The sequence below is a fragment of the Bos taurus genome, chromosome 1, assembly GCF_002263795.3.
Source record: "Bos taurus isolate L1 Dominette 01449 registration number 42190680 breed Hereford chromosome 1, ARS-UCD2.0, whole genome shotgun sequence".
NCBI lineage: Eukaryota > Metazoa > Chordata > Mammalia > Artiodactyla > Bovidae > Bos > Bos taurus.
The window spans coordinates 144,072,035-144,085,392 of NC_037328.1; the positions used below are offsets into that span (position 1 = coordinate 144,072,035).

Sequence of the window (13,358 nt, forward strand, 5' to 3'; positions counted from 1 at the left end):
TTTCACTTTCACTTTTTTCCCAGGGAGCAAGTGTCTTTTGATTTCATGGCTGCACTCACTGTCCACACTGATTCTGGAGCCCAAAAAAGAAAAGCTGCCACTGTTTTCACTGTTTCCCCATCTGTTTGCCATGAGTGATGGGACCGGATGCCATGATCTTAGTTGTTTGAATGCTGAGCTTTAAGCCAGTATTTTAACTGTCCTCTTTCACCTTCATCAAGAGGTTCTTCAGTTCTTCACTTTCTGCCATTAGAGTGGTATCATCCACATATTTGAGGTTGTTGATATTTCTCCCTGATGTACTCCTTTCCCAGTTTTGATTCCAGCTTATGCTTCATCCAGACTGGCATTTCGCATGATGTAGTCTGCATATAAGTTAAATACACAGGATGACAGTATACAGCCTTGATGTACTCCTTTCCCAGTTGTGAACCAGTTCATTTTTCCATGTCTGGTTCTACTTGTTGCTTCTTGTCCTGTATACATGTTTCTCAGGAGACAGGTAAGTTTCCTATTTGGTATTCCTATCTCTTTAAGAATTTTGCACAGTTTGTTGTGATACACACAGTCAGAAAGGCTTTAGCTTAGTCAGTGAAGCAGAAGTAGATATTTTTTTGGAATTCCCTTGCTTTTTCTTCTTTCTTTTTCTCTTGCTTTTTCTGTGATCCAGTGGATGTTGGCAGTTTGATCTCTGGTTCCTCTGCCTTTTCTAAATCCAGCTTGTACATCTGGTACTGTTGAAGCCAGCTTGAAGGATTTTGAGCATTACCTTGCTAGCATGTGAAAATCTAAATGACACATCTTTATCTATATTTATTTATATTCTGTTGGACATGTGTTAGTGTCTTCTCAATATTGGTAAAAGTTAACTTTTATAATTGAGTTCCCAAGTCCTTCTGTTTTTAAAATTTTAAGAAAATGTTCAGCTGAGTTTATTGAAATGTGACCCATATATACTTAAGTCACTGAAATCATCTTTTTTAACTCCCACCCCCCAACTGGCCATGTTTAATTAGTTCTTACTTGCTTTTAACATAGAAAGTTTAAAATTATGTGATTAATACATAAATATATGCTTCTAAAAATCTCAGAGAATGCAGTCCTAATTCAGAAAATAGTGAAGGTCTGCCTCAGATATCTGAGTGCATGGACCAGAGTCTGATCACAAATGGCAGACATGGGAAGAGAGGCATAGGTAGTCAGGAGCCCAGGGCTCCGCCGGCCTTTTTCTCAGACGTCTCTTGTTGTGGAACATGGGCTTAGTAGCCTCGCAGCGTGTGTGTGGGATCATAGTTCCCTAACCAGGGATCGCACCTGCGTCCCCTGCACTGGAAGCGGATTCTTAACTACTGGACCACCAGGGAAGTCCGAGTGAATCTTAGTAGGCCTCTTGAGAAAGAAAAATAAACACAGCAGTTTTCTGAGCAAAGTTCTCTCAACACACCATCTTAGCCTTGTTTTTGCTTCTAGTAGCTGTATTCTAACAGCAGAGCCCCTGTTGTTCTCATGCCCCTGTGCAGCCCACGGGATCAAAACGAAGCTGCTCTTAGAGTTCAGACCTCAGCACGCTAGTGGCGTTTCTACTAACTGGTTGGGCTGTTTTGGGGCACTACAAAGTATTAATACACATTGTTAATTACCTTTCAAGTGAACGGAGATTTTATTCTTCTGAGGTTTTACATATAAGCTCTTTCCTGTCTGTCTTTTATGGCTCTTTCTAGCCCATTTTCAAAGATACCTCCCTCTGTTTTCCATAATACTCAGTATAAAAACTTGAGAGTATTATCATTAATAATAGCCATGCATTCTGAGAAAATCACGGTGGCTTTTCTTCACGTTCAGTCAACATAGGGTTTCAGTGGATGGGAGTGAAAAGTAGGGTGCTGTGTCAGTTTGCTCGGGGTGCTCGGGGTAACAAAATACTCCAGGCTGGGGGTGGGGGGAGCTGAAACAGCAGAACTTTGTTTCCTCGCTGTCTGGAGGCTGGAGGGCCGAGGTCAAGGTGTCAGCAGGGCTGGCTGTGAGACCTCCCTCGGTGGCTTGTCAGTGGCCATGTCTTCTTGCTGCGTCCTCACGTGGTCTTTCCTGCCCCAGTGACTGCGTGTCCACATTTTCTCTTGTAAGGATGTCTAAGGGATTTAATCAACTTCCCTGGTGGCTCAGATGGTATAGTGTCTGGCTGCAATGTGGGAGACCCGGGTTCGATCCCTGGGTTGGGAAGATCCCTGGAGAAGGAAATGGCAACCCACTCCAGTACTCTTGCTTGGAAAATACCATGGATGGAGGAGCCTGGTAGGCTACAGTCCATGGGGTTGCAAAGAGTCAGACATGACTGAGCGACTTCACTTTCTTTCTGAAGGGATTTAATCAGGGCCCATTCAAAAGCCCTTGTTCTCACCTAATCACCTCTTTCAGATACAGTCACATAACAGAGGTGCTGAGGGGTTAGGGTTTCAATGTGTGAATTTTGCTGGGACACAGTTCAGCTCCTTAATAGGGGCTGAGATCAAATGGTCACATGTTCAGCGCCCAGTTATTATCAGACGATGTCTCTGCCCTTGAAAGGTGTGTTAATTGACCTGTAATCTTTTAAAATTAAATTTAGGACACAGATTAAAGATTTATTTCATGATTGAATGTAAGAAAAATTGTTACTTTACAGCCTCCAGTTGGACAAGTTTTGTATTGTATAACAGGATTTCCTGTGGGAGACACTTGAGAAAGGGGTGTGTAGGAGGCACTTCATTTGTTTTCCCTGTTGCAGAGGTTACTTGTACCTTTATGTGAGACTTTATTGCAAGGAGCATATATATAAAAAGTTAAGTGAAAGAGAAGAAAGCTTCCCTGTGGTTGCCCTAATTTCTTTTTAGCAGAGAGTAGTCATTTTTTTTATATGTTAATTCTAGAACCTTTTCAAGAGGCAGCAGGAGTTGGCACTCAAAGATAAGAAATTAGAAGCTAACTAAAGGTTTTCTTACTTTAATGATTTCTAAGACAATTACCAAATACATGAATGCAGTGAAAACGGATGAGTTAAAACCTAAAAGCTGTTTTTATGGCAACAATAAATTATTAATAGTAACCCTTATTAACGATTTACTCTGCGTCGGGCCTTGTTCAAGGTTATTGTGTTGACTCAGTCTCACAATGACCCTGTTGGAAGCTATTCGTATTTTCCCATTTCACAGATGGCCCCTGAGGCACAGAAAGGATGGTCTTCCCAAGTGTATTCAGCTAATAGGTGGTGGAGCTCAGAAGGGACCCAGGTGGTCAACATTGCAGCATCTGTGTCCAGTCCCCATGCCCCACTGCCTCTCTGAGGATCAGCTCAGTTGCCCAGAAACATCACTCCTCTCTGTAGTGACTTGACATTGTTATGTGGTTTGGGAAAGGTTCCATTTTGTTTGTTTTCTTTTTTTTTTTTTAGGCTCGTGGTGGCAAAATAAGTATGTATGTCAGAGGCCCACATCACTTCCCAATGATTTCTTTAAGATCAATATAAATACAGTTGGAAAAAGGTTTCGCTTAACGGTAGCGGATCCTGAGTGTAAGACTGAGCCATTGATTTTGAAAGGTTCTTTCTAGGCTGAAGTAGGATGTGGCTATACTGTCATTTTAGGAGAGCTAAGTGGATTTTTCCGTTCTGTTAAGGCCGGGATGAAAGAGCTGAGTTAACAGCTGAGCTGTGAAGTCAGAGACTCCCGAGTTCCTCACTGGTCTCTGCCACCAGCAAGCTGTGTACTCTGAGCGCGGGGCCCTTACAGCTCCTCTGTCCTCGGTGTGCGGTTGGATCTGCCTCCAGGGCTTCCCATGAGGACAAGTGAGAGCAGGTGTGTTTGGTGTCCTGGGTACCAGAGAGTAGCCTGTGTGTCTTGGCTCCTGCTGGAATTTGGTGAAGAAACTCACATCCACTTGTCCTGGCTTCCTTTTCTGCCTGGAGTTCATGGCTGTTTTATCCAAGTTGAAGAAGTGGCTGTAGGAGCTGACACAGGTGCACGGCTGGGCAGGGTTGGTCCAGCTCCGCCCTCCTTAGCTGTCAGACCTCTTCCTCCTCCTCTTACTCTTAGGGAGAATTTATCTCCTCAGGGAGGCCAGGTGGGGGCGAAGTTAGATCAAGTGCTGGCTTTTCTAGAGACCACTTCTTTAAAGATACAAAACAACCTGTTTTGTGATGTCATTTTGCTAAATTATTCAATTGTGTAAAAATACCAATTAATACATTTTAGAGCCCATTTTCCCTATATTTACCTAACAGTGCCATGTTTATTCCTGTTGTAGGTGCTGGTGATCAGAATTTATTTACCTCCATTTACCCGACACTTTCCCAGCAGCTTCCAAGAGAACCGATGGAATGGAGAAGGTATGGCATCCCCCTCCTTGTTTTGTAGGTGTCAGTGTGAGTGAGTGAAGCAGTGAAAGTGAGAGCCTGAGTTCTAAGGAGACTGAGAAGAAGGGCCCGTAATCTGTGAGCCTTTTTTTAAGGAATGTGTTGTTTTCTGAACAAGACCTGCGATGATAGAAATGGGACATGTCTTCGGACTCACAGGCCCCTCGTATAGAGGTGACTTCTGACTTGTGGTGGCATTTGGTTAAGGAGATGGGCACCCATATTCCTCAGAGGAGCTGGTGCCTCTGCGTCTTAACCAGGACTTCGTCACCCTGAGTGCCTGGGCTCTTCTCTTAAGGATGAGAAAGTGGACAGAAGGATGATCTTTAAAATTAGGAGTGCCATCAGATCAGTCCTCCCATTGGCCCTGTTGTTTGTAATTGTTCCTCTAATGACTTGTTCTGAGGAAATAATTGACTTTGAATTATTTTACTGAAAAACTAACTTCTGGTAAGATTAGATATTATTTGTAGAAAATGTTTGGATTGTTAATACTGTTTATTAATAATATTAATATTGTTAATACCTGTTAATACTGGCAGTCTGATTTTAACCAAGGTGAATGAAAAATTTCCTGTTGTTATTCATGCTCGTGTAATTCTGATTCTTGCTACATTATTCCTTTCTGACCACCAGTTTTTACCCTCCTAACGTGAAGAATTAACATTCTGGATGACTTTACCAGGCTCTCTGTTGAATCTAGTCTAATCTTTGTGCCTGCTTAGTGTTACAAGGAATGTATTTATTTACCAAAATGTAATATAAAGAATGTACAGAACTGGGAGAATTCCCTTACAGAAAAATTATTCAACTATTGAAGAGGCCCAGTGCTGTGAATGAGAGAAAACAATTCAGCAAATGGAAGAATCTAATAATATCTGAAGAAATGGAGTGATCTGGAAAGGATTTCAAACAAGTATACATTATTCAAACATTCAGAAAGATAAAAGAAATGAGAAATGGGCTTATGAGAAAAAAATGGAATAGAGACCCTGCATAGATTTAATGTGCATATTCTTTGCTTCACCGTCTTGAAAACTAAATGAGAGAAGAGTACTAGAAAGGCCTAAACGTTTAAGGACAGAGAAGGCGGAGGCGGCAGCAGCGGAGACACGGATATCTTTCTGGGAGCAGAAGGATGGACAGAGGAATGGGAGGGAAAGCCCTCTGTGTGTCTGCAGAGGGGACACCCTGAGAAGCAGGCGGGTCCCTGACAGGTGAAAGGGCCCAGGACCTGGGGAGGCAAGGGCAAGACCAGGTGCAGAGGGGTGTGTGTGTATGTGTGGCTCTTTAGTATTGTTTGACATGTTAAAGTGTGTGTATTTCACTTTGGCAAAAATGTGATTGATTAGATCTTGGGAAACAAAATTGAAGCAGAAACTTGACTTCACGCACTGAACTTCTGTGTAGCTGAAGAACAGAGTGATGAATTGGGAGATTGCACTTGGGAACTCTGGAGCTGAGAGCTGAGAGCCAGAGATGGAGGTCCGAGAGGAAAGCTGAGCCGTGAAGGCCAAGTCCATAGGTTTCCATATCCCTGTAGTCGGTATTTCAGAAGTGACTGTGCAGTGAGTGGAGAGATGGGCCCTGCTTGAGGAATTGGTGTCCAGGTTTTCCCAGAAGTGAGTTCAGAGATTTCAGGGGCTGCTGGATGTCAAGCAGAATGAAAACAAAACCAATCAAACAAAAAGCCACATCAGGAAATAGGGAGAAAAGAAAAACCGAGTCTGCAGTCTCTAACAGCATTTAAAATGCAGCCTAAGATAGAGCATTTAAGAGGAGTACTTTGACTTGAAGGCTGTACCTTGACTCTTAGTTGTATCTGACTCTTTGTGACCCCATACAGTCCATGGAATTCTCCAGGCCAGAATACTAGAGTGAGTAGCCTTTCCCTTCTCCAGGGGATCTTCCCAACCAGGGGATTAAACCCCAGTCTCCCACATTGCAGGCAGATTCTTTACCAGCTGAGCCACAAGGGAAACCCCACCTTGACTTGAGTTCTGAGGAGACTGAGAGTTGAGTTCTGAGAAGCCCCACCTTGACTCTAGAGTTGTGTATTATTCACACTCACACAGCGGGAAGACTGTCTCAGCCTCCCCCTGGCCTTGGAGAGACAGGGTTCCGGCTGGGCCCGGGGTGTCCGCACACCACCACACCGTGCTCTCTAGAGCCCTGCTCCCATCTTATATTCGCTGCTGCCACAGCATGGAAATAGCTGGAAACATGCTGTTAACAGGAACGCCTTCAGGTGTGTATGATCAGAAGCTGTACTACTGTCTCTGAAGTAATTAAGGAATGTGTCTCAAGGAAAACACATGTGTCAGGAACATGAACCCTGAATTCACAGGGTGAAGGGAGCAGCTGCCTGAAAGCAAGTCATAACAAAGATTTCACTATTTTATGGTGTCAATGCTTTTAAAAATTAAAAATCTAAAATTTCAGAATGTGGAAGAAAACAGAAAGAAAACAGTGTCGTATCTTGGTCCTGTTCAAGGAGAGATATAGACACTTACTGTACTTTTTGAAAGGGAAATGAAAAGTTTATGCATATTAAAAATTAAAATGTAAATAACAACAGAAAAGAAATAGAAGATTAAACTTTCAAGCTAACAGAGAAAAAGGATGGAAAAGGAAAACTTGACTAATCTCACCAAGGACAGAAAAAACTAGTGTGAGATAGAAAATCCACAAGTTAAAGCATAATAACATTCAGTATGGTTGTTTTCAGTTTATTCATCATGGAGAATCCTTAGGTTAGACAAAAAGAATAAAATCCATCTGTAGATATGTAAAAGAGACAGCTCACTAGAGGTGGAAAATAGAGGTGTGGAAAACAGAGGTGTGGAAAAGAGATGTATGTGGTCTAATTTATTTTTAGAAGGATAATTAAGCAGTGTCCATACTCTATGATAGCCATCGATTAGACGTGTAGCTTGTGGGATCCTGGTTCTTGGATTGAGGAAAATTGGAGGACGGGACTTCCCTGGTGATGCAGTGGGTAAGAATCTGCCTTCCAATATAGGTTTGATCCCTGTTCTAGGAAGATCCTACATGCCATGGAGCAACTGAGCCTGTGAGCCATAGCTACTGAGCCTGTGCTCTAGAGCCCAGCAACTGCTGAGCCCACGCACTGCAGCTGCTGAAGCCTGCTGCCTAGAGCCCGTGCCCTGCAACAAGAAAACCCCAAGCACTGCAACGAAGAGTAGCCCCCACTTGCTGCAACTAGAGAAAGCCCATGAAGAGCAGCAAAGACCCAGCACAGCCGAAAATAAATTTAAAAATTATTTTTAAAAATTTCCTTGAGATGTCCTTTAAAAAAAATTGAAGGATGGGTGGTTACCACTATTTATGCTGTGCAAGCAGAAACCTGTTCTTTTTCACCAGACAGTTCTCTTTTTTGGATAATGCAGTTTGTTGCAAAAATATTAGAGCAGTTTAAAGCTTTGGTAGTTTCAAACTGCACTTTTGACATTTGGGAAACACTGTGCTGCTTTTATGGTGACTGTATACTGACATTTTTCTCAGAAGTCTGTACTATTGCAAATGGAGTTATGAAGAGCTTTGACACATGAACTGTGTTTAAAGTAATTTATAGCATCTTTTCAAATGGAACATATAATAGTTAAAATTCAGGGTTAGTATCACCTATGCACTTCTGAACGCATAGATATGATGAGATTGTTGTCTTTTCTCGTTTTCCTTCTGCTGAACATTCTCATGTTTCTCAGTGACTCGTTCACAATTGTTGATAGGTCCTATGGCCGGGCTCCAAAGATGATTCACCTGGAGTCTAACTTTGTTCAGTTCAAAGAGGAGCTGCTGCCCAAAGAAGGGAACAAAGCCCTGCTGACCTTCCCCTTCCTGCACATTTACTGGACGGAGTGCTGTGTGAGTATTCATTGTGGGGAACATTATAATGGGTTGAGAACTCACAGGTCTGGGTTTTGCTGAGACAGCTATACTTTTTGAAATTTACTATTTTAATTTTTTGGTATTCTCTTTTCTCCATTCTTCAGCCAAGTGTATGACTTTGCCATGGCTTAGTTCTGCTCTGGCCCAGTGCATGTACTCATCGTAATCACCAAATACAGTCACCGAATTACTTCCTACGTTTCCAGTTCTTGTGAGCCATCTCCCTGTGTCCTGGTGGGCACTAGCTATTTCTAACAGTTCCTTTCAGCTTTGTTTTCCTCGCACCCTGTAGTCACCACATGGCTGTTATTCTCCTTGAGAATCCTTGTCTGTCTCTGGTGCTGGTTGGCAGGCTCTCTGTGGGCAGGGAGCAGTCTCCTAACTCACCCCCCGAGTCTGGTGCAGGAGGTGCTTTGTGATGCCTGTTGAGAGAGCGGACACTGCTGCTGTGGGCACCCTGGCCTTTACTTGGCAGTTCTGTACTCATGAACCTGAATTCTTTCATGAACGAATGGAAAATTCTGTGGGTCATTTGTTCTATCTGTTTCAACTCTAATAAAATAAGCAGTTAGCAGTGTACAGAGTACATGAATCATTACACATTGTGACGTTTTAACCTGGATCTGAGGATGCAGAGTAGTTATTGTAGTTCTACTTTGTAGCCTTTCCCTGTGAAGTCACATGGACAGGCTTCTTCCCCGAAAACTCTTAGGCTAGTTTATGTGAGGTGTTGTCCACCAGGGGGGCTCGTTAGAGATGCGACGCCTGGGGTTTTATTGGACCAGGCACATAGGCAACCTCTGCCTGGCACGTAGCAGTGCTCTGAACTCCTGGGGAACACAGGGGTCAGCACAAGCCATGTGATGGGTGCAGTGTGTGTGCAGGGAGGCACTTCCTATGGCACAGTGATGGGAATCCTCCAACATCCAGATTGGATTTAGCACAAGGCTGGTTCTTCCTGACCCAGACATCACCACAGCCTGCACACACCTCTTCCCAAGTTATCAGAAACCCATGTGGGCTTCTCTTTTAATGCTTTACAGTTCATTGTCTTTATTTTGATGTTCAAGTTGTCTCAGGTTTGGCCAGTGAGAGTCACTTCAAACTGGCTCCTGTGGCCTTCTGAGCACTTTCTAACTTTAGACATGACAGAATATTCTGGGTTCTTGTCCCTTTGCTACCCCTGTGTTGGAATCAGCCATTTTTTCTCAAGGCCTTGATCCCCCTGGCATGGCGGGAATGGCCCTGCTGCTGTGCCAGTTGACTCCACAGGGCTCTGAAAGCACATGTCTTAGAAATCATGACTTGATACCGATGCCTCTGATTTTAGCCTAACCCCAGGGTGCTTTCTTGCCTTAACCTGTTCTGTGTTTATATCCACCCTGGCCCTGACAACATGGGCACCTTCACTTAACCTGCTCAGGGCTGCAGTATGCATAGAATGGTTTCAGAGTTGCTATAAACACGACTGCCTGAAACAGGCTGGCTGAGAAGAGTGCAGAGCCTGTGTGCAGTGCGTGCTTTCCCGGGCCTGACAGTCCACGTTCAGACCTGGCTGGGCTGGTCGCTCTCAGGGGTCGTTCTTTTCAGTGTTTGCCTAGTTGCCCTGGCATGTTTATTTTTTCATATGAACCTTAGTATTCAATTCCTTTTCTAAGTATTTTACCTTTTTTGTTGCTATTGTCAGTAGGATTTTTTTCTCACATTTTCTTCCAGTTGGTGATTTTTTGTGTATATAGAGACTGTTGGGTTTTTTTTTTTTTTTTCATGTTAACCTTGCTGAATTTTTTTTATTGTTTGAGTTTGTTTTGTCATTGGTTCTCAAAACCAGTGTCTGCAGGCCCCAAAGTCTAGGGTTTTCCAGTCATCCTATCTTGCCACCTGCAGAGTCTTACTGCTTCCTTTTCAGTTCTTATGTCTCAAATTACTTTCCTGGTCTAGGACATTGTCTGTTAGTGGTGGAGACAGTGGGTATCTTTTCCTTGTTCCTGGTTCAGTGGGAATGCCTGTGATTGGTACCCCCCAGTAAGTAGGGTGCTGGCTGTGGGAATCAGGTGGATTTGAGTCAGTGTGTGAAGGAACTTCCATCCATTCCTATTTTCTCGAGAGTTTTTTAAATTAGGAATACACTGTTGAATTCTGTTAAAGGCTTTGTCATACCTGGTGGAGATAATCATATGATTTTTCTCACTTAGATCTACTAATACGTTGAATTACATTACTGGTAATGGGTATTTTTGAACCATACTCGTATTCCTGGTGTATTCCACTTGGTCAGAGTATTATTTTCTTAATGTGACATTGGTGTCTGTTCATTTTATTTAGGATTTTTTGCATCTGCATTCACAAGTGATTGGTCTTTAACTTTTTTGTGTATTGTGTTTATAAGGTTTAGCTACTTCCCTAGTGGCTCAGACGGTAAATCGTCTGCCTACAATGCGGGAGACCCGGGTTCAATCCCTGGGTCGGGAAGATCCCCTGGAGAAGGAAATGGCAACCCACTCCAGTATTCTTGCCTGGAAAATCACATGGACGGAGGAGCCTGGTGGGCTGCAGTCCATGGGCTCGCAAAGAGTCAGACATGACTGAGCAACTTCACTATCAATGTTATGCTTGATTCATAACTTGACAGAGTTCTGAGAAATCGTCTGGGCCTGGCACTCTCATGGGATGGTTTCTTGATTATGTTCTGTATCCCTTCCATGAAAGTTGGTCTGTTTTAACCATTTGTCTACTTTGATAAACTGTGTTTTTCTTACAAATTCTACATTTCAGTTAAATTTTAAAATCTCTTTCCATTGAGACATATGAATAGTCTTTTTTCGACTTTTGAAGTGTGCTCTGTGTCAATAGTTAGTTCTCCATTGTTATTTCTTACTTTTGTATTGGTGTTTTGGTTTTTTTTTTCTTTCTTTCTTGATGAAATTAGCTAGTTTGATTCTCCCCTTTCCTCCAGAACCAGGATTTTCATTTGTTAGTCTGATAAACAGTTGGTGTGTTTTCTGTCTCATTAATTTCTGCTTTCATTTTTCACTGTCTCCTTCCTTTTGTTTTCTTATAGTTTACTTTTTCTTTTCCTAGTTGTTTTGAGTTGGAAATACATTTATCTTCATTCTTAAGTTTTTAGTGATATAGGTCTTTAAAGATGTGAATTTAAATATATCCCAGGGCCACAGCTGACACCAGGTGGAGCAGACGAGCTGTAGACTTGGGAACAGTCAGTCTTCTGGGCCAGTCTGTTCTGTAGTGGTTTGTTACAAAATCATAGATAACTGATTGAAAAGGGAAAAACCAGAAGACTGGAGATGTTTTGATTGGGACTGCCTTGAAACTGTTAAAACATTCATCTGAGAAGAATTTTAATGATGATGGATCTTCTCCTCTGGGAACCATTCTTCATGGCTTTTTAATGTTCTTTTGTAATGTGTTGTAATGTTTTTCATAGAAGTCTTGCATTCTTACTGCAAGATGTATTTCGTGTTTGTGGACATTATGTTGTTGTTGAGTCACTCAGTCATGTCTGACTCGTCGTGACCCCATGGATTACAGCACGCCAGGCTTTCCTGTCCTTCACTACCCAGACTTTGCTCAAACTCGTGTCCATTGAGTCAGTGATGCCATCCAACCATCTCATCCTCTCTTGTTGCCTTTTCTTCCTGCCTTCAGTCTTCCCCAGCATCAGGGTCTTTTCCAATGATTTGGCTCTTTGCATCAGGTGGACATTATAGATGATTTTTTTCCTCCTTAAACTTACATTTCCTAGTAGGAATCCTGTGGAGGTTTTTTTTTCTGTTTTAGTTTTGGTTATCATCTAGTAAGAAAATTTCCATGGCTAAAGAATCCCACCATGGGATTCCATGGTGGCTCAGACGGTAAAGAGTCTGCCCACAGTGTGGGAGATTTGAGTTTGATCCCTGGGTTGGGAAGATCCCCTGGAGAAGGAAATGGCAACCCACTCCAGTATTCTTGCCTGGAAAATCCCATGGACAGAGGAGCCTGGTGGGCTACAGTCTGTAGGGTCCTAAAGAGTCAGACATGACTGAGAGACTTCACTTTCACTTTTCCTTTTATTAAGAAAAATTCCTGGAGCAAGTTGACAATGTTTAGGATTTTAGATTTAGAAGTAAAATTCCGTTGTCTTATTTTAGTGGTTGCTTTCGGGTTTGTAGTCCACACTGTAAGTTACGCCTCCTTCCTTCATGTCTGCTGTGCTGCTTGAGACAGTATGCGGGGTCACAGCACTGCCTTTCTCGCCCCTGCCTCATGTGACTGTGCGTACATTCAGCCTTACGTGTGTGGTAGACCCACAGTACATGGTTGTTGTTTTTGCTGTAAACCATCAAGCGTGTTGTAAAGAGAATAAACCTGGGAAAGTGTGTCTTTCATGTCTGCCTGCGTGTTTAGCATTTCCAGTGCACCCCCTTCCTGTGTGCATCCAGGTTTTCAGGTGGTGTTCATTTCTTTCTGCCTGAAGGACTTCTTTCTGCTTCTGTATAGTGCAGGGCCATTGGTGATGAGTTCTTCTCAGCCGTTAAATATTTGAGGAGCTATTTATTTTGCCTTTATTTTTGGAGAATATTTCCCTGATAGGTCTTGTGCGAAGGTTCTCCCTGCTCCGCGCCCCCCCGCCACCCCGCTTTTAGCACTTAGAAGATGTTGCTTCACTGTCCTTTGCTTTCCATTGTTACCCATGAAACATCTTTGAATTTTGACTGTTATTTTGTACATAAAATGTCTTTCCTTTGGTGTTTTTTTTTTCCAAACTGATGGACTAATCGACGCCCGCCCTGGGTCTTGGTTGCTGCCCGTGGGCTCTCCCCAGTTGTGGCGCCTGGGTCTCTTGCGGTGGTGGCCTCTCTTGCGGAGCACAGGCTCTGAGGTGCGCGGGCTCTAGAGCGCAGGCTCAGCCGTCGCGGTGCGTAGGCCCAGCTGTCCCATGGCACGTGGGGTCTTCTCTTATCAGGGCTGGAACTAGTGTTCCCTGCATCGGCGGGTGGATTCTTAGCCACTGGACCACCAGAGAAGTCCTCCTGTGTTGTTTTAGGATTCTTTTTCTTTA

General features: G+C 43.1%; 1 protein-coding gene across 4 annotated transcripts in view; it reads left to right on the forward strand.

Moving 5' to 3' along the window:
- Positions 1-13,358, forward strand: part of TRAPPC10 (trafficking protein particle complex subunit 10) — a 74,612-nt gene that overhangs the window by 13,814 nt on the left and 47,440 nt on the right. For 3 of the 4 annotated variants that reach the window (XM_024989481.2, NM_001205885.2, XM_059884617.1), the window contains 2 exon segments: positions 4,279-4,360; positions 8,140-8,275. In XM_024989481.2, the coding sequence (XP_024845249.1) occupies positions 4,279-4,360; positions 8,140-8,275 (218 nt within the window). 4 annotated transcript variants of the gene reach the window in all.